A 22,053-nucleotide genomic window follows, 5' to 3' on the forward strand; every position below is an offset into this window, starting at 1 on the left:
AGCACACTCCTACTCAGTTGACATGTTCTCTTTCTGATAAATACTACCTGTGCTGACATCATGCCTGTCATTCAGGTCTAAAGGCCTGGTGACTGTCTAACTAAGAAGAAAGTATTTCCAAGTTCAAGACTTGCCTTCACGACAAGCCAAGAAGACACATGACCCCAGACTGAACCTGCAGTGGAGGGAAGATGCCACACGTGACGTCGCAGGGTGAGCAGATACGAGGAACACCCCAATGTGGGACAGAGAAGCTTGCGAGGGCGTTATACCAGCGAATGCCAATCCTGTGCCACAGTCACATGAGTGAGCACCAGGCTATGGAGTGTTTTTGGTGACGTGCCATGGCTCATGAGGCAGAGAAATCCTGTGTGTACGGAGAAAGTGGCCGATGTTAATGGTAGGTGATCTGGGTGAGGGGGTGTATGGGCATTCTTTGTACTGTTATTTTTGCAGTTTTTCTGTGAGTTTAAAATTATTTCCAATTAAAAATTAAAAACCACTTGAAATAAATCGTCTTCCGCCATCCTGACTTCTGAATGTTAAAAAATCAGTCCTTAGCAGTTTGGGCTGCACTGAGACTTTATAACGCATTAGATAAGAACCGGAAAGATTTTGCTTGGCGAATCCCTTTTTCAGAGACAGTATCAACACTTCAGCAGCACATTCACAATCTGTGTAAGAACCGAGAAGACTGCGACCTCCTGCAGCATCACAGAGGCCACCCCACACCAACGGTCACTACGTGCATCACAGCTTCCTGCTTTACTTATTAGTAATCACAGTCCCCAACGAGGCCACAAGTTAGTTCCTGTTTCTGCTGCAACATGTCACTGAAATCGACAGAAACACGTTTCCTTCAGGATGGCCTAGTCTTTGCAGTTTTCACGCCTGCTGGCCTAACCCTGCCTGGGGTTTGTCTTACTCCCTGCAGTGCTGATGGGCTCTTGGAGAGGCACAGGCATGGAAGTATGGGCCCTGTTCGGCTCAAAGCTGCGGCTGCATCCCACGGAGTGGAGCGCCCAAGTGGAAAGTTCTATGTAGGTCACGGCCCGAGTCCTGCTTCGCTATCACTTTACAAAGTCCTGGTATGGGGGAAGGTGAAAAATATCTCTGAGTCTCCACTTCTAAAAGGTGAATTTTGACAAATGCCATCAAGACCAAGAGGGCGGGGCCACCACTCTACTCATGGGCAAGACCATGAGGCTGTTTACGGGCTTGGGCCCTCGCAGGTAACATGCTCGAGATCATGTGTTCTACTGCACTGTAGCTGGCGTCAGGCAAATTGTGCCACGGTAGGGGGCTCCTTCAAACAAGAACACAGGGAAAGAAAAGCAGGTCCCTGCAGCTGAGATTTACCTGGGAGTCCCTCCTATGGTCCTGGTCACCTGGGGGTGGCCTCTGCCTAGCTCAGCCTTACTGGTCATAGGATCAAACACTAGGCCCAGAACTGCCATAACCCTGCGCATGGGACAACAGGCCCTCTGGTGTCTCTTCCTATGGAGTGGTCCTCAGCTTCCGTGCAGCCATCGAGGCAGGCTCCAGTCTTGACTGTCACACTGATCCCTTCACTGAGTTGGAAATGTTCTAGAACACCCCAAACATGCCATCATGAGTGCTAAATCTCCTTACTTTCACATTTAGACAGGATGTGTCTGTATGGGGCTCATCATGCAGGAAGGAAGGAGACTCTAGCTCCCTTATCTCCCCTCTAACCTCCATGGCCCATCGGGCCCCCAGCTGTTGGCATCTGCTCTCCTCCAGCTCCCACCCTGCAGAACAAGTAGTTTCTTCTCTCTGATTGTCAAGGCGCTCCAGGCTAGGGCTGCCAGTTCTTTCTATTTTAAGCACGTTTCAATGCACAACTCTCTGTAGACTGAAACAAAGACAGGAGAGAAGGAGCTGTCAGATGGCCAGCCGCTTGCCACTGCAGGTGCGAAGCAGTTAAATTGTATTGTAATTTAAGAAGCTGCTCCCCACCCCCACTCCTTCTCTCTGGCAGCACCTCTGCCACCTCCAGCAGAACAGGTGCACATAGAAGCCGAGCCATCAGGTGACTGGCACCTGGTGGAGGTGGCACAGTCATGGATGATGCTGCCTGTGCTGCTAGTGCCTGGTGGACCCACACACACCCACCGGTTTCTCTGCTGGGTACGTCCTGATGGAGCAGTGTCCCTGAACCCACACCCCAGCCTGCACATTCTGCTGGCCATCCCTGGCCCAGTGCACAGCCTGAGCATCTAGCAGGGAAGCAGCTATGAAATGCAGGGAGGCTGGTGACCTGGGTGTAAACAGGATCTATCAGGAGTCAAGGGGGGAATGGGTGGTACAGGGCACTGGCTGAGAGCCAGAAAAGGATTCTAAAGTGTGACTGTGGCTGAAGGCTCTGGACGGACCAATGGGGCAGAGGCGAGAGCCCAGGCAGAGGGTGGTCAGGGAGTGACAGCAATGGCTCAGGACCCTAAGAGTGCCACGGAAACTGCCCATAGGCTGTGAAGGAGCAAGGCCGTGTCTGGAGGTTGTCACATCTGGGGAAGAGAGCCTGAGAGAGTGACAACCCAGCGAGGGCTGCAGGCGGGCCTCTACGTGGGTACATTCTGTGTGCCTATGGGCCCACCAGGTAAGAGGTTTTCTTAGGTAAAGAGAATACCTACTTCTTGATGTCATTCTGAAAATTTTCATAATATTACACTTAAAAGTATCCAATTTCCACCTATTTCCTTACACGAAAACATTCAACAACAATCTCCTCAGTCCTCCCATTTTAGATGTGTAAACTGTGTCCCACAGGGCAAGTCCTGTCCTCAGTCTTTCCTTGCACAGGTGAGATGCAGAACTGGGAGTCTGACTGGGCCAGTGATGCTCATGAAGAAGGAAAAGGTAGAATGAGGACTCAATATTTTCATTTTTGAAACCTCAGGGTAACAAAAATCAATCGCATGTGATGTCTAGTATGGATATTAGCTACAGAGAAAATAATTTCCTTTTAAATCAAAATTCCATTTCCCACTAATCTCTAAACCTTTCTGGTACTCCCCTTCACTTAGGATCAGTGCTTTTGTAGCTATTAAAATCTTCACTGAACTAAAACAAATAAGACAATGTTCCTTTCTTCTTCTTTTTTACCCTTGCCAATTTTAGAACATAGAAATTAAGAGAGGAACCAATGATCTCAGTAGAAGTGGGTAACCTTAATTCTCTGGGGCTCTGTGAACTGCCCAAAGGCCTTCAGTAAGGCTGCTGCAGCAGCTACACCTGCCCTGGCAGTCTGTGTTGGCGTCCACTCTGAGTGGGTGCTAGGGTCCTACCAACATAGAATTTTTAACCATGTCTCAACTACAACGACCTGTTTTAACTTGGACTGTCCTTAGCCAAGGCTGTCATGACTCAACTCAAAGCAATCCCAGTGGATGGATCCCAGGGAGGGGTCAGGCAGAGTGCTGGGGGTCAGGGCACAGCTGGGCCTCAGTTGTCCTCTTACACTGTCCACATGGTGGGCAATGCCTGGAAACACTAGTGGACGCTCATGGCAAATGCCAGCTAGCATCTCCATCATCCAGGAGGGCTGTCCCTGTGCAGTGGCGACTCCATCTCCAAAGCAGAGAGATCTTCAACCTTTGTGACTGGCCTGCCGGGTGGTCATGATCGTGCAATGCCCATGTGCTGCCAGCTGAGAGCAGAATGACTCACCTTAGTGTCCTTCTCATTTCCTTCCGCATGGAGGATGTAGGGGCAGCCCTCCTTCTGAGGGCTTGGATTTTCTGAGACAATGCGCACCTCAACGCCTGGCAGCGGGATGCCCACAGAACCTGCAGGGAAAGGAGAAACATGAGAAAGGAGATGGGTCAGAGGCATTCCGAAGGAGAGGACCGCATGCCTGAGGTGCTCAGATCCCACCTGGATGTCACGCACAGAGGGGAGAAGACCCGAGAACCAAGAGCACGGGGCCCCACCCTGCTCCAGCAGCAGCAGCAGCAGCAGCAGCAGCAGCAGCAGCAGCAGCAGGCACCGCCAGTACTCGCAGCTGCCAACAGGGGGTGAGGCCTAGCTCCGAATGCTCCACAGCACCTTCATTCACCTCGGGAAGGCCTGCCAGCACCCAGGGCAGGATGCTGCGATGGCTTCCACTTGTACTCCAGCACCTCACTGAGCAATAAACGGCATAGAAATACTCCTGTACAGAGAAGGTCCCAAGGGGCACCGATGCCAGAAGTTAGGTGGTGAGCAGGGATCCTCATGGCAGGGGGATAACATATCACTGGCATTCTGGCTCATTTATTAGCACGTATGGTTTATTTAGTGTCTACATCCCAACCAAAGCCCCTAGCATGGTGGGCCAGCTTACAATCAAACTTTGAACCTACACAGGTAGGCAGGTGACCAGGATGTGCTCCACAGCCACTGTAATGAATGACTAAGGTGGGACAGAGATTCTAACACCAAACACTCAGCATCAGTGAGAATTCACTTCAAAGTCTCAGGCCCTTTGTTTTAATAGCTGGACTCAACGAGGATCTGTTAGGGGATAAACGTCCCAGGGAGGCAGGTCAGCAAACTCTCTGCAATCCACTCAGTGTCCTCCATGCAGATATTTCACACGGCCTGTTACATCAGTCTCGTTTTACTACAACAGTGCTCTCTTGTCCTCCTCGACCTGTCTTCTGTGCCTCAGGTCTTGGTGGGGTACAGCCTGGGCCCTATAACCCTGAGCTCTCTGCTGTTTCATGTTCTGGAGGTCTCACTCCTCAACTCTGGTCTGAAATGTATCCCTGTCCTGTGGGAAGCAGAGGCACCAGCATTCTCCTATCTCTTCTTCTTTCTTCTCCTTCCTCCTTCTCCTTCTCCTCCTCCTTCTTCTTCCTCTTCCTCCTCCTCCTCCTTCTTCTTCCTCTTCCTCCTCCTCCTCCTCCTCCTCTTCTTCTCCTTCTTCTCTCCTTCTCCTCCTCCTCCTCCTTCTTTTTTTGCTTCCAAAGATTTTTCAAATTAAAGTGAAATCCATATAAGATACAATAAGATACAATTGATCATTATAAAGTGGCAATTCAGTGGCATCTGCCACATTCATGGTGTTATGCAATCATTATCACCATCTAGTTCCAGAACTTTTCATTACCCCAGAAGGAAGCCTGTACCTAGCAGCAGCCACTTTGTACCCCGACCCCACTCCCATCCCCCTGCACCGCATTACTGATCTGATTTCTGTCTCTGTGGATTTGCCTGCTCTGGACATTTCATATAAAAGGAATAATCCCCCCATCTCTTCTTTGAGGTACATCTACATAGGTACCAGGACACTCAAGACTCTAGATAACCTGGAAGCAGGGGCATTTCATTTGCAGTGTGGAGACAAGACATAGAGACCAGAGACGAGGACTAGCCTGTGAATGTGGAAGTGGGTCCAAGCCTAGACCTTCCTGACCTCAAAGGCCATGCTTTTCCTGCTGCATGGCTTAGCCTGACCCTGGGTACAGTGAAGACCAGCTGCCACTTTGCAGACACTAAGTTCAGTTTCCAGTTGATCTCAAGGTCATCATCTTTTCTAGACTAAATGACTCCTTTCTTTGTGGATCTCTCTTTTCAGTGACAAGTTTAACTCCTGTCATCTACACTATTCTTCTCTGGACTTAATGGTCTGATGAGGACTAACAGACACACTGGCAGAGTGACAAGCCGGGGCCACAGCCCTGACTGCTGGGATGCTCGCCCAAGCCAGGGGTCCGAGGTCTCCAGATGCTCCCAATTGCTCATGTTTCATGGTGAAAGCTTCAGTAGGCTAACCTTGGTTTTAGCCCTTAGTGATTAGTATGTGTGTAAACCCCACAAAACAAACAGTTCAAGGGAGGAATTGGGCAGATAATGTGCAGAAAAGAAAGGCCGCATGTGAGAGGCAGGGATGCTCAGACAGGCCACACTGACCTGGTGCCCTTGGCACTGCTGCAGACCCTGTGGAGCTTACAACACTCTCGTAATCTGTATCAATAAGATGTTTCTTGCTGCTTGAACAAGGGTGATGTAGTGCTGGGCAGGGTGATTAGCCTGAATAACGAGAAAACAGCAAATACTGGAAATTGATTTATTACCCTCTGAGACTGGTCAGATATGATTTCTTCAAGTACCTGCCAGAGATAAAGAGTTCCATGAACACACCTTAAGCAATCAGGCAGAATGTGATTATTTCATCAGCAGGCACTTCATCAACTTAAGTACAGAATCTTAAGCAGGACCAACCACCTCACTCAGAAATAAAAGCCAACTTGCTCCTTGTTCCCTTTCTTCCGAGAGGCCCATCTTGGTGGCATGACGCCTGCTCAGGCCTTACAGAGGCCTCTCAGACAGCAATGCCTCCTCAAGTGTAAGCCCTGCGCTTGTCTCCCCAACAGGAAGAAAACAGAGGCTCCATCCAGGTCCTGGGACCACAAAGAGATGCGTGTGGACAAGAAGGCCTCAGGCAGGGGAGGCACATAGCTATTGCGGGGAGCACATGTGGAGAAAGTTAAGGACCTGGTCTGACAAACTGCCCCTCACCTTCAGTAGGTCACTTTAGTGATGCCAGTAACAACTGGTGTTAACCACAGCTTCTGTCTGACTTGACTACAAATCAGAGGTTCCCACAACCCCTTCCTGGGGTTCAATAATTTGCTAGAGCGGTTCACAGAATCCAGGAAAAACAGTTTACTTACTAGAAGACCAGTTGTCATAAAGGATACAATCTCTGAATGGCCAGATGGAAGAGTATCTAGGGCAGGTATGGGGGAAGGGGCTTCGAGCTTCCATGCTCTCCAGGCGAGCCACCCTCCCAGCACCTCCATGTATTCACCAGAATTTCAATTATGCAGGCACAACTGATTAAACCATTGACCACTGGTGATTAATTCAACCTCCAGCCTCTTTTCCTTCCCAGGTGGTTGGGATGGGGCTGAATTTCCACCTTCCAATCACCTGGTTGGTTCCCCTGACAACCAGCCCCCATCCTTAGGAGTCTTCCAAAAGTCATCGCATTAACACAAACTCAGGTGTGGTTGAAACAGGCTTGTTATAAATAAATAAAGACTCTTAGGACCTAGGAAATTCCAAGAGTTTTAGGAGGTCTGTGCCAGGAATAAGGACAAAGACCAAATATATATTTCTCATCAGAAAAGAGATACATGGTCTTCCTCTTTGAATGCAAAAAGGCCAGCCTCCCCATCCACCACCCTCTGCCTGCCTCCTTTCAATCCACTCATTTCTCTTTTGAATATTTTTTTAATAAGGAGGAAACTACCCCTCCACACACACTCTTCCTGCTCCTCTCTGTTCAGTAAGGCCTCTTCTCTCCTCTCAAAGTGAAAGTTACAAACCGTTAAGCTCTATAATGAAAGTGCTGACCGAATATTAATTAATCATGGCATCACAAACACAACAATAGAGTTAAACTGTCAAGGCAGAGACAATGACTTCAGTTTCACAGCCCTATTGATTCATTAAAGTGAAGTCCACACAGGGAAGAGACTGAAGCCAGGGGTGGGGCAGCCACAGAGCCCCGCAAACACTCCACCCCACCCCCATGCTGGCCCTGGCAGAACAGGCTCAATTGGCAGCAGCCACCCCGTAGCACCATGCTGACATCCCACTCTCCTAGCACCACGTGGACCGTGCCACCCACCTAGCACCATGTGGATAGTGCCCCTGCTTAGCACCACGTGGACAGTGCCGCCCTCCTAGTGTCCATCCTGGCAGCAGTGCTGGCCACAGTCAGAAGGGGCATGTCATTCTTCCGCCTCTCTAAAACAGTTGTCAGCTCTTTCCAGATAACTTTAATTGGCCTGCAGTTCCGTCCAGCATCTGGGGAGCGAGGCCGCTCTGCAGCTGGTCCCGAGAGAATGGAAACAGGCCAATAAGGTCCTGGAGCTCCTGTCAATGATCCACGGAGTCCCACTGCAGGAGCCATTAGCGCCTCTGATCTCAACCACCAATTAGAGTGTCATTAGGCCCAGCAGCACTCAGCCATGAATTATTCATCTCCCTTCACGGTACCCACATGGGACACAGGGAATGAACGATGGGATCAGACCCAGAGCTTAACACTCGGCAAACATCCACCCTCACGCAGTGAGTCCCTCCTTTGAGGGTGACCTTGCCCTTCCATGCTCCCGCCAGGTTTTGAGAGCCTTTAAATGAATCCTAGTGGTAGTTAGGCGACCACAGGAGCATCGTTTAGAGGCTGTGCAGGCACCAGAAAGGGGCCTCCAGAAACAACCCCCGCGCTGGGAGCAGGTGTAGGAAGGTCAGGAGGAGCAGCATGGCTGTGTCCTGAGTGTGAAGGGGACACAGGCTGGGGCTCCATCATGAGTCCACAGCCTCTGGCTGAAACAAGCCCCAGCCCAGGAAGAGAAGTGCAGAGATCTAAAGAAAACCTCCTCAACCGGATTTTTCAAGAAATGTATTTTAGGGATTTTCATGTAGCACACTTGAATTTAATATTGAGGGTTACTTTATTCACTTTTTTTTTCCAAACCAAAGAACTAGCAGTGCACTTGACTGTTAGAGGCTTGCTTTATAGATGAGAAACCATCATGGATATTTGATACCAGTTTTTAGAAGAGTAACTACACCTAGTTTACTTTCTAATGTTCCACGCATGGTCTTTAAGGCCTGAGTAAGAGCTGTAGCCATAAATTAAGATTCAAAAATTTCTGCCCAATAAACAAGTCTTGAGGTTCCACATCAGAGGGAACTGGAGAAGGCCAGGACAGTTGGGAACCTTCCTGGTGTATCTCTGTCCAGGGTGGCTGCTTTCCTGGCTCCCTCCACCATCTGAGGGTGAATCCCCAGCTGGGCCTTTGAGCCTCCGACTTGCAACTTGCCTGCGGACAATCCCCAAGTCTCCTTCCTACGGATGGTCCCTACATCACCCTTTGCTCTCTCCATCCCGTTCTGGCTCCTGGTCTTGGCTTCTCAACCTTGTATTTGCTCTTGTAATAAAGGCTCGGAAGGTTTCCTGTCCTCCCCGCCCCCTTCTCTTCCTTTAGACTGGGCTGTCTACTGTGCCACTGTGCCCTAGCAAAGTGGGCATCCCTATCTAATGGTGTGAATGTCTGCTCGGTCATATACTCGCTCTGTGGCCTTGGGCAGGTTACATGATTTTTTGAAGCCTCAGTCCTTGTCTGTCAGTTGGTAAGGTCATCCTTATATCAGGGGCTGTTCTGGAGACAGGTGGGCAGCTTCTTAGAAAGCGGAGCACAGACCTACCTTCTAACCTAGCAATCCCACTCCGAGGGATTTACCCATGAGAAACAAAGACAATGCTCACATGAATCTCTGCACAGCACGTTTACAACAGCTCTGCTGGTAACCATCCAGAACTAGACATAACCCAGTATCCTTCGGCTGGTGAACAGTTTAACAAACAGTGGCCATGAATCTTATGTGGCAATGTAAAGGGACATGTGACGACACAGAGAAGTCTCAGATTTATCCTAAGTAAGAGAAACCAGATCCAAAAGGTTGTGTAAACACAAGTAAGTGCCTACCTGGCTGTGGGGAGGAGGTGCTGACTATGCAATCTGAGGCAATTCAACCCTTCTATATCTTGGGTGTGATGGTAGCTACACGACTACTCACAGAACTGAACATGAGAAGGGTGAATTTCACTGTATATACAAGATAAATAGATCTACAGCTAAAATTATAGATGTAGGATTATTTTACTTTTACTTCTAATGAGACATCGCTTGTGTTTTGGACACACTGGAGGTGACTTCTCGTGAGAACAAGGAGAAGGCTGAGAACAGACAGAACACATTCCCATCTTGGGCCTTTTCTCTGCTTGTTAAGGACCCAGGATGTGAAGGTCTGTTTAAGTGAAAGTCGGAGTGGAACATCTTAGAGGAGGCTGGACAGGAAGACCAAAGGACAAAAACCCGTCTAGAGCAGTGGGTCATCCAGATGCATGTAGGTCACTGAGCACAGGCTGTGGATACTCTCACCCCCTCCCCCCGCACCTGCTGTCTCTCCTGACACTGGCCTTGAATGGCTCAGGGAACCTGGGTGGGGGGCTCTTGCCAGCGGCCAACTTGGTCTGGATATAAGCAGCACCCACGCTAGGAGGTAGTCTGCCAAGCACATGGGTTCTGGTAGTTCCCCTTCTTCTCACCTGTCTCTCCAGGTCACCCGAGAAGGACACTGGTATAAAGAACGCCTTCTGTCCTGTCCTTAACTGACCATTTGGGAGAAAAGTGAGTGTCCAAAGGGAATAGGTGGTTCTCCAGGCCCGGTGGGGCGGCATCCTCTATACACTGGCCCACCTGAGGGGTACAGAGGGAGAGTCCACAGCTGGTGGGCACTGTGCATACCTGGCAGGCGAGCTGCTGCGGTCAGGGGGTTAGACAAGGCCATGCCGGTCTCCGTCATCCCGTACCTCTCCAGCAGGATGTGGCCTGTGATGTTCTTCCACTTCTCCAGCACAGGCAGGGGCAAGGCGGCCGATCCCGAAACCATCAACCTACCCAGCAAACCAGAGGTGACCTTAGCTTTTGAGATGACACCATTCTTCAGTATAATAAAAAACAAGGCAGAGCATTCTTCATTCAATATCACTATTTTAAAATTCATGATAAAACTATAGGTGGGGCTAAAATTTAATTTGTTCTTTGAAAAGAATTTGTCGGGGAGATTTTAAAATATAAATAGGTCTTCAAAAGAATGAGCAATCAAAGTAAAAGAAGAAAATAGTCTTAGGATCTTTGGTGGCATTCTTTGCAAATAATTAATATGCCATTCACAAATAACCCTAAATAAGAACAACAATAAGATGATTATGACAGAATTTAGTTCATGGATAAAATGCTACCAGGTCAGAGGAGTAGGTGAGGCAAGCGAGAGGAGACAGTTCACGGCTGAGGGATGTATGCACTACCTTGTGCTAATGGGCTCATGAAGGTGACAGTGACATTTATAAAACATCTGAGAGCTCCACAATGCTCTGGCATATACTGTGTCACTTAAGCATTATGTGTAGAAAGGAAGAGATTTTTGGTTCTAGTTCAAGCAGAAGTAATGACCACTGCGCTTCCTCACAAGTGTGTACAACTCACAAGGACATGAGCCCAAACTGGTCAGGTCTCGGGGTCTCTGTCACCCCAGAAATCACCCTGGTTTCCTCTCATATCATTTCTGCCCTGGGTTCTGTAGGAATCGGTAGAAAGTGCTCCTAAGCCCATGTTCATATTGGTGGCTGAGCATCGGACACTTCCATCAGCAGCTGCCCAAACCCACAGTTCCCCGTGAGAGGGTGGGCTGGCAGCCGATGGGCAGCCGGCAATCTCAGACTGGGGCTGTAGTTCCACCAAAAGAAGAGGAACGGAGGAGTGGTGGGAGCGAAATCATAATAATATCAAATATTTGTCTTGGCTAATTCGGAATTCTCTCTGGGAAACAAAGGTGCCCTTCCTGTGTTCTTAAGGACTAAGAATCGGATGCACAGAATGGCACGAAGTCCACGGGGATATGCACACAAATACATTCAGAATTTAAAATTCTTGTTTGTCTAGCAGCTCACTCACTGAGGTGTTAAAAGGTTGTGCTCGCCACAGACATAGCTTGTGTCTCTGTGGTGATGTGCGTCTTTTGGGCCTGTGAAACTCACCACGCTGCTCACTTAGGTGTGCGCTCTAAGGGTCACATTTCAATAACAAACGGGGAGAGGAGCGTATCACGTCCACAGTTCTTAAGAGTAAAGAGCACACTTCACGTCACTGAAGGACCCCAAAGACTCTGGCGCACCTCTGTCAAGAGGGATGTGATGGGGCCCCCAGCAGGGAGGACTCCAAGAGCCGCAGACTATGCTGGAGAGAAATGATACAGAGGGGGTGGGGGCACATAGATGTGGGGTCAGAAAGGACGGAAATGAGACGGTCAGTTCACTGTCCTCACCCCCATCTTTCAGACTCTGCCGCAAGACCGATAGAGAAAAACAGATAGAATATAAAGATATACATGCAGATCGCTCTACAGAGGGATAGGCTAGAGATACAGATACAGAGTACATGCAGATATGTAGAGACTGTAGATATAAATACGTACATGTATATTTTAAAGGAAATGGAAAACACTGCTTCCTAATACTTAGCAGAACTGATTTATTAGAAGTAAGTTATATTTGTGGATCTTTAAGACTTTCTAGATGGGAAGATGGAGTATTTTCATTTACCTGATCTTTTCTTTACAAACTGCACGTACGAAATCCTGGACATGAGGCTGGGTAAAATGCTTGTCATAATAATCCATCAACTTGCTGTATATTGTAGGCACTGCCATAAATACATTAACCTGTGGAGTTTCAGAACTTAAGAACTTTTCCCAAACCTAAAAAGAAAGAAAAAAACATAGTAAAAAAGATCAGAAAGCATGCACACATGCACGTGCATGGATGCCTCTGTTCCAGGAACAGTGTTCCTAATGGAGGCTTCTCCTTTTCTGAAGTGTTAAAGGGTCCATAAGTGGCTCCCACCTAAAAAGGCATCTCGCTTTTATATGGTGACGACGTCTCTGGCCATTCCCGTGGAAGTCGCTCTGTGCTAGAGGACATTCGTGTCTGGCCCTAGGCATGACCTGCGAGGAGGAAGAAGGTCCAGAGAGAAGGGCAGGTACAAGGTTCCAGCCTCAGATCTGCTGTCAGGAGAGATGTGGCACCTCAGACTCCTCCGAGTGGCCATCGGTGAGTCTGAGAGTCAGCACAGTGACTGGCCCTGAGGGGCAAGTGACAGATGGTAAACAGATGACATTTTCTCTTCTATTGAAAAAAGCCAAGTGAATTTTGTATTTCACTCCATGACAGATGCTTTTTGTTTTAATATAAAGATGCTTCAAGTTTCTCACCAGTTAAAGTGCTTGTGTGTTATCCCTAATCTTAAAAAAAAAAAAAAAATCTGGTGTATTATGCTCATTTTGAGGTTCTCGTCACAGCAGTGGTGTATATGCCCATGGTCAGGAAAGAGAGCACAGAACTCATGGCACTGGGTGCCCAGGACACTGTATGCAGACAGAGCTTGCACCTAAGTCATTTGAAACTTTGGATAAACAGATACCAATGCTGCAGTCCAGCCCCGACCAATCTTAATTCCTAATTGGAGGGTAGTAATTACTTCCTCACCATAGCTGCCAGACAGAGGAAAGGATGCCTTTCTGGGGAAAAATAATATCATTCTTTTAAAGACAATGACTGGCATCTCCCTCCCTCCCCCAAATTACAAAGCATGTAAGAAAAGAGAAAAATGTGAACCATGATTAACAGGAAAAAAAAGTCAACAGAAGCAGACTCTCAGAAGATCCAGATGTTGGAATTTTCCGACAAGGAATTTAAAATAATTACAATAAGTGCTAAGGAATTTAGAAGAAAGATGAACAAAATGAGGGAAAATCAAAGATTTCATCCAAGGAGTGGAACTGCAAAAAGGACCATTCTAATACTGGAAAATATATTATCTGAAATTAAGATAATATATTGGATAGACTTAACCGATTAGATGCAGCAGAAAAAAGATAAAAGAAGTGAAAAATGAGTCAGCGAAAATAATCTAAACTGAAGTATAGACGGGGAAGAAAAAGGAAAAGAATAGAGTGTGAGTGACATGTGGGCCACATGAAATAATCTAACATGATATAATTGTAGTCCTAGAAAAGGAAAAGAGAGAAGAGCTAAATAAGTGGAGAGATAATCCATGTCCGTGGATTGGAAAACTCGATATTGTTAAGATGGAACTCTCCGCCAACTGAGCTATGGCTTCAATGCATTCCTCCCCACAAACCCCAGCAAGCACTGTTGTGCAGAAATTGACAAGCTGACCTTATGATTTACATGGAAAAGCAAAGGATCCAGAGGAGCCAAGACTTCCTTTCTCAGAGTGAAAAAGAAGAAAGAATAAAGGTGAAGGATACATCTCCTACTCCAAAACCTACTCTAAAGCAACAGGATCAATGCAGTGTGGGACACAGAGATCAAGAGAACAGATGAGGGTCCAGAAATAAACCAATACATTGCTGGCCAAGTGATTTTTGACAAAGGGGCCAAGTCACTTCGATGGGAGAAAGAATAATCTTTTTTAACAAACTACTGAGACAACTGAAATCCACATGCAAGAAGATAAATTTTAGACCTTGACTTTACCGTACACAAAAATTAACCCAAAGTGGATCAGAGACCTAAATGTATGAGCTAAAACTACAGAACTTCTAGGAAAAACAAGAGAAAATCTTCATGATCTTTGGTTAAATAAATTTTCTTAGATATGACACCAAAGCATGATCTTGAAATTTGAAAATTTATAAAATGGATTTCATCAAAATTATATACATGTGTTTCAAAAGATGCCATTAAGAAAATGAAAAGACAAGCCAAACCAGGCGAAAATATTTGCAAACCATATATCTGATAAAGAAGTTGTGTCCAGACTCTATAACAAACCCTTACAACTAACAATAAGAAGACAAATAACCTAGTTTAAAATAGGCCAAAGATCTGAATAGACAGTTCACCAAAGAGGTTGCAAGTAAAATCGTGAAAAAATGTTCAACATCATTAGTCCTTAGGGAAATGCAAAAACATCGACAACAACAACAACAACAACAACAACAACAACAAACCCACGAGATACTTCGCTTCCACTATAATGACTATAGCAATAATTCACAAATCCAGTAAAAAAGTGTTGGCGAGGATGTGGAGAAACTGTACCCCTCAAACACTGCTGGCAGGAATGTAAAAATACAGCACTTTAGAAAGCTATTTGGCAGTTTTTTTAAAACATTCGACATAAACTTACCACACAACCCAACAACTCTATTCCTACACATCTACTAAGGTAAATGAAAACATGTCCACATGTCTGTATGCAAGTGTTCACAGCACCAATATTCTTAATAGACAAAAACTGGAAGTGATCCAAATGCCCATCAAATGGTAAATGGATGAACAAAATGTGGGACAGACGTACGTGGGATGCTATCCAGGAACAAAAGGAACAAACTACTGATACACATGGTACAATATGGATGAAACTCAAACATGCCATACAGAATGAAAGAAGCCAGACACAAAACACTACATATTATACAATTCTATTTATATGCAAGGTCCGGAAAAGGAAAATTCTAGAGACAGAAGGCAGACAGGGACTGGGTGTGGGAATAAGGATTGAGATAACGACTGCACGACTCTTTAAATTTACTAAAAATCACTGAATCATTTATAATAGGTGGATTTTGTGGCATGTGAATTACATGCATGACCCTGTGACAGAGTAATTTTACCCGTTCGCTCTAAAGAAATATAAGAGTACATGTAGAAAAAAACTTACATGAGAATGTTCCCAACAGCTTCATTCATAAAGCCTAACATGGGAACAACCAAAATGTCCATCAACAGGAGAATGGATGAACAACAGTGGGCTACTCGGTGATAAAACAGAACTAACCACTGACACATGTAACATGGATAAATCTCAAAAATATTATGATCAGAGAAAGAGGCGAGACACAAAAGAGTACACATGCTATGGTTCCACTATATGCAAAGTTCAAGAGCAGGTAAATGAATTTAAAGCAATAAAAATCAGAAGAGGTGGCCTCCTCTAGTAGGGTGACTGGAAGGAGGCATGAGAAACTTTTGGCATGTGGGAATGTTTTATAGCCCCACCAGAGAGTACATGACACAGGTGTATTCATCAGAACATACTAAACCACACACTTAAATCTGTGCATTGCACTTCATGGGCACTATACTCCAATAAAAGGAAATTAAAACATACCCACCCGAGTGGCTAAAACTGACAAAACTGACAATACTATGTGTGGGTAGCGCGTGGAGTAACTGGAGCGCTCACACACTGATGGTCGGAGTAGAAAACATGCAACTACTTTGGAGAACCCTTTGCTGTTGGACCAAAATTAAATACACTTCCAGCCCAGCTGGTATCTAGCACAGTACGCAGAGATCTAAAAGAAATATCTACAGAAAGATCTGTATGAGAATGATTATAGGAGCTTTATTCATAATATACCCAAACTAGAAACAATCCAATGTCCTTCGATAGCAGAATGGATAAACTGTGGCCTTTTATATAACACAATACAACACGGCAATACAAAAACAAAACAAAACAACAACAACAACAACAACAAATTACAATCGATGCAATGGAAGAATAAAGCTTAAAATAGTATGATAAACTAAAAAACACAAAAGAACACATACTGTTGAATCCACTTACACAAAGAACACATAAAACTAATCTACAGTGACAGAAACCAGACTGGTGCTACCTCTGAGTGTGTGGGGATGCGGGGTACTGACAAGAAAGGGTATGAGAGAACATTTTGGGGCTAAACGTTCTCTGTCTTCACTGATGGTAACTATTACACAGATGTATACATAGGTATAAATGCATTAGCTGCAAACTTAATTTACATGCATTGACTATAAGTCATACCTGCATGTAAAATAAAAGAATCCATGACAACATTCCATATTTTACAAACCACACCAAATTAACGGCTCTAGGTAGTAAGCATCAGTGAGTGCTGACATCACAAAGTGAGAGACAACCAGGCATATGTGCCCCTGCTGGAGGAACATGGATAGCATCTCTGAAGTCTCCTTCCCACCAAAGCAAAACAAAAACCCTGAATCTTATCATGCCCCGAGATCTAATTACCAATTTCCAGCAAATACAGGGTATAGGGACACACATTAAATAACACCACAAGCATGCAATCCACAAAAACAGACCGTGGGAAAGTCTACAGGACATACAGCCTAATTTCTTAAACAAAAAATGCAAAGAAAAGACCAAGAGGACCTGCACATGAAGCAACACAAGCAACATATCAACTAAGCTCAAGGCAGGGACATTATTCAGATCTAATTCAAACAAACTTAAGAAACGAGGGGACACTGACAGTGACGGCACTGGCAGTAATATGCATTATTAAGGGATTCTTGCTCATTACCTCATTGTGATGACCGTGCTGTTGCTAACTTTAAGAAAAAGCATCCGTACCTTTTAGAGATGCTAAAGTGATATGATATTTGGGATTCATTTGAAAATAATCCTGAGGTAGGGGATGTTTCTAGATGAAACAAGAATGGCTCTGAATTCATAATTGCTAACGCTGGGCAATGGCTCATGGGTATTCATTTCTCTTAATGTTCTGAAACATTACATAATTTAAAAAGTTTTAAGATTACGATGAAAAGAGGAGCTAGATTTGGGTTATCCCTCTAAGGGCCCTTAAAATTCATATTCTATAATTCTTTACAGGCAAAGAAGTGACCTAATATTATTTATGAGAAATATATTAACAACTCATTTTAAACCAATCCATATTTGGAATAACTGAGAGAGTTCATTTTTATTAACGCCATTTTAATTTCCCTGTTGCTGAGTAGCTAGGAAATTAAGGTGTACAGAAATGAGAAGTAGAGATAAAAAATGTGGACATAGGGTTCCCTTTCCCACAATTACACTTCTTCCTATGCTGAGTAGAGAGGAAATAAACTTAATGGCTCAGAATCACTGCACACTAAGCAGTGGGCCGGCAGAGAGAATGAAGTGCTGGAAATCCAGGCGTGCGTGAATCCGTGGGGACAAATCCACTGACAGGCCACCTAACTGCCCCAGGAGGGGCTATGACCTTGACCAAGCCCATCAGCTTCTCTCTGTCTTCTCACAACACAATATTAATTTGTACTAAATCCCTCAGGTCCCTTCCAAGCTCTAAAATGCAAATATGCTGGATACTGTGTGGCATCCTACTTCCCATTGGCTTGTAAAGAAATATGGGTCGGTGCCACCCTGTCACCAGGGAAGGTGTGGGTCCTAGGAGGAGCATGGCTGAGTAGATATACTGGATAACACTCGGGCTTCCTGGGAGCGTCAATATCCTGACCTGATATGGCTGAGGAGGCATAGCCTTGACCCCACCCCCACCCCGATCTCCTCGCCCACTGCAGCATTTACAGCTGAGTGGCTTTAGTTTGGCTGACCCGTGTGCAGACCCCACCACTACCCAGTCCTGACAACAGCCTCACCTTAGCCTGGCCTTTATTTCACTCACAAAGGACTTGCTTGCCTGTTACCATGAGCACTTGGAAAAGAGGACACAAAACGGTGGAAATTTAAACTGTATATGACCCAGGTGTGCCCTGGCACAACAGGAGGGAGGATAGGCTATGTGAGCCATCTATCCACACTGGGGACCTCTGGTCCCAGCCAGGCCCCCTCCACTGGCTGAACAAGTGGTCCCCACCCAGGCTTCCCACAGGAGGCTGAAGGAAGGACGGAGCACACAGTCAGCCAAATGAAGGATGTTAACTGGTCTACGGTAATCTATGCAGATATGTGACCCCAGCACAGAGAGACATCTGCCGGAGAACAGCCCCCAGCTGAGGAGGCCGCGTCACTCTTGGATTCACCCACATCAGCAAAGGGGGCAGCTGTTGTCCTGAAGCATATATTTAAAACAGCAGCATGCCTCCTCCAGGTTGTTCCAACACTTCCATACCTTAGAAATCATAGCTCTGAGGGATCCCGCCTAGGCCTTGCACTTCACTAGTGAAAACTCTTCTACCTGCTCTGATGTGAGCTGTCAGAGCAAGACCAGACAGCAGTTCCCAAATCAGGCTGCAGGTAACAGGGTTCCCAGCAGGTCAACACAAAAGTGAGCACCAGCCGCACAGTCCTGCCCTGATTTATATGCCCTGCTGCTGGATCCCGAGGAAGCTGGCCAGAGCAAAGTCATCTGAGACAAGAAATCGATCGAGACTCTGGACAGCTCATCAACAGCCAGACTTCGTTCTGCAGAGGTGACGTTGGGCAGTTTGCCCATCCATCTTCCCTCCCATCCTCCAAGTCACTGTCACCTCATCAGTCAGCCTTGCAGGATGTGACAGCCTGTCACCCCGCTGTTAGCATGCATTTTGTTCAGCAGGATGACTTGAAGACCCCAGGATTTAAGGCCATTTAAAAACCACTGGAGGTTTCCAGTCACCTTGCACCACTGCTTTACACAAATTTCTTAAATATAAGCTTTAAAAAACCTCCAATATTTAATAATACTGAAAGCAGGATTTTACTAATATAAAATTCAAAATTCACAAAATTCTAATCTTTTATCAACCACCACATCAAATTTATTTCAATATTCAGCTCTGTTGCAGTTTTGAGAAATCCTAAGTCAGTGCCAAGAACCACGAAGGTCTGAGATTGGACTCTCCTTGTGAGCTGTGCTGGTGGCCCCTTGTCCCCAGCACCTTGATAGGTGAAAGGAGCATCCTAATGACAGACAGTTCAGAGCTGTGCAGGCGTGATGGTTAAGGCACCCACCCAGTCGCTTCCAGGGCCCTAGGTGGGGCCACCGTGGTGAGGCGAGAGAGTGCCCAGGAGGTCAAAGAATTTATACACATAACCTGGAGCTCTGGCAGCAGGTAGGAGATATCTGTAGGATTTTCCCCTGTTGAATCCTTAGTTGTCCAAAATCTGCTCTCATTTTCACATTTAAGCTACACAGGTACATGTTCAACAAAGTCAATTCCATCAAGCTTTAAACCACTAAGACCTCTTCAGAGGGTGAGACACCAAGGATGGCAGGCAAGGCCTCCCACATGCCAAGGATGAAGTTCTCTGCCATGTTGACATGTGAAATCTCCCACAGCCAAGGACACTGATGAGCCCACCCACACAACATGCGATCCAGGGCCATGGGCCATGAGCCCAAGAGGCTGGATCCTGCTGTTCTGGTCTTTACAAACACACACAAACCCAGAGCTTTGAAGGGAAGTTTATCTCTTTAAGGGACTCTGATCATGGATTTTAAGTAGACAACTGTGTTGTACTGTATCTATTTAAGCTCTGATTTCAGAGGAGCTGATATAGTAAAATTTTATTAAACAAATAACCACTCCCCTAAGTGATTTAAGGGACTTTGCTCCCATATGCTGCACAAATCCAGACGGTTGTGATGATGTTTAAATAAAGTAAGACTAGCTATAGAGAGGGTGTTGAACCTGCCACCTGCCAGCATGTCCTTATGGTCCACATAGCCAGTGGCTCAGCCTGCTGTCCTGAGAGGCATCTTTAAGCTGTACATTGTTCATCTAAAATAACTAAGGGACCTGCAGCTCCAAACAAAACACAAAAAGATGAAGGTCGAGCTTAGTGGCTAAAGGAGGAAGGGAGGAAGGCCCACAGCCCTGCCTGCTGGCCCCACTCCTGGAGCGGCATCAGGCTCTCAGGATAGGGTCAGGGGAGAGCTGTGTCAAAGTCTCAAGTGTCAAGTGGCAGGGTCAGATCCCGGGTCCTTTCACCTCCAAAGCAGCATCCTTCATTGCTGTGCTCTGCTCAGCAGTGATGGCTCTGCTCTCACCTCCCTCTCCACATGGCCACAACCACAAGTCCCCTCCCTGAGACCTAACGGCATGCTGGGAAGGAACAACGTGCTGAAAAGGGGGACTAGCAGGGAAACTCATAACGATTCCCCAGCTGGACCATCTACTCTAAAACAGTGCAGTGCCAGTGTGCTCAGCTAAAGAATGGCCCCAAAATGTCCACATCCTGATCCCCACAGATGTGGTACCTCACGTGGCAAATGGAACTTTGCAGATGCCCTGGATACTCAGTGGGCCCAGTGTGATCACAGGGTCCTTAAAAGAGGGAGGCAGAGGGAGATGTGACCACAGAAGCAGAGACTGAAGTGATGTAGCCACAAGGCAAGGACTGCAGCAGCTCTAGAAACTAAAAAAGGCAGTAACAGATTCTACACTGGACCCACCAGACGGAATCAGCCCTGCTGACCCCTTGGTTTTAGCTCCCTAAGACTCATTTTGGACTTCTGACTTCCAGACTGTGAGAGAATAAACTTGGGCTGTTTTAAGCCCTCAGTTTGGGAACTTTTGTTACGGTAGCAACAGGAAACTTGCACAGCTGGCAAAGTCTACACACACAGAGAAAGGTGCCTGGTCCACAGGTACCCTAGGCGCCATGCCAAGGACCTGTCCCCAACTTACCAGCTGGGCACTGAACTCCGGCAGCATCACACAGGTGGCTCCCACCCACAGTGGACACAGCAGCTTGTTGACTATGCCATGGATGTGATGCAGCGGGAGGACGTGGAGGATCACGTCATCTTTAGTCCACGCCCACTTTTGGACCAGCCCCGTCACCTGCAGGACAACAGCACAGCCTCAGACAGGAGGGAAGCCACCACACAGATGGAGGAGGTTAGACGGGGCCTCCCCAACTGAGCGGAGAAGGAGGGGGAAGAGAAGGAGGAAGGCTCGTTCTCTGTTGCTCCATCCTTAACAGCATCTACAGAAGATGGTAATGAAATGATGAGGCTCTGAGGGTCTGTGTTTTTCCTGCTTACTCCCACGTTGGAGAACAGGGCCGTACAGACAGGAGCTTTAGCCAGCTCGAAAGGGTTTTTGATTTGGGATCTCATGGCCTCTGCAAACACTCTTAGTGGCTTCCCCCCAGGTAGACAGACATGCAGTTTTGGCTCTCACAGGCCCTGGGACTTGGGGCCTCACTAGAAGCCAGTGTTGAAACCAGCCACCCAACCCACACTGCACCTCAGAGATCCCTGCTGCTTCCAGCACCATCCTCACTCCAGCTCAGCTGTGAAGAAACCCAGAGCAGGGTGTCCACACATATCCTCAGCTTTTACTGAGAAGCAGTGTGAGACTTGCCCATTTGAATCTTCTGAAGTCACCACTGAGCACATAGTCCTACATGCCTCAGTCACCACTATGTCAAACACATGTGAGATGCTCACTCTCCTTAGAAATATAAGTCAAGAGACGGTCTCTTCAGATGAAAAGTGCATCTCCTCTAGGAGGCAGAGGTACCGTATCAATAGTGCTTCCTTGCAGCCAGCCGGGACTGTTTACCACTGACTTATAAGACTGAGTTAGCCTAAGACTCGATGGCATTGACCTCCTTCTTGTGGTTTGAACTTCTGTTTTATTTTATTGCTCCTACTGTATAAGAGTCTTTATTGTGCACTGAAACAGTTTTTGAAAGG

General features: G+C 46.6%; 1 protein-coding gene across 3 annotated transcripts in view; it reads right to left on the reverse strand.

Annotated features, from left to right (window-relative positions):
• The window catches only part of ACSF3 (acyl-CoA synthetase family member 3), a 56,329-nt gene that overhangs the window by 29,579 nt on the left and 4,697 nt on the right, over window positions 1-22,053 (reverse strand). For 2 of the 3 annotated variants that reach the window (XM_011371873.2, XM_011371871.2), the window contains 4 exons: window positions 21,038-21,193; window positions 12,188-12,342; window positions 10,332-10,480; window positions 3,691-3,809 (listed from right to left, as the gene is read on the reverse strand). In XM_011371873.2, the coding sequence (XP_011370175.1) occupies window positions 3,691-3,809; window positions 10,332-10,480; window positions 12,188-12,342; window positions 21,038-21,193 (579 nt within the window). The remainder of the gene's footprint in view (window positions 1-3,690; window positions 3,810-10,331; window positions 10,481-12,187; window positions 12,343-21,037; window positions 21,194-22,053) is intronic. The other variant, XM_011371872.2, reaches the window with a different exon arrangement.

The sequence above is a fragment of the Pteropus vampyrus genome, unplaced genomic scaffold (assembly GCF_000151845.1).
Source record: "Pteropus vampyrus isolate Shadow unplaced genomic scaffold, Pvam_2.0 Scaffold196, whole genome shotgun sequence".
Classification (NCBI taxonomy): Eukaryota; Metazoa; Chordata; class Mammalia; order Chiroptera; family Pteropodidae; genus Pteropus; species Pteropus vampyrus.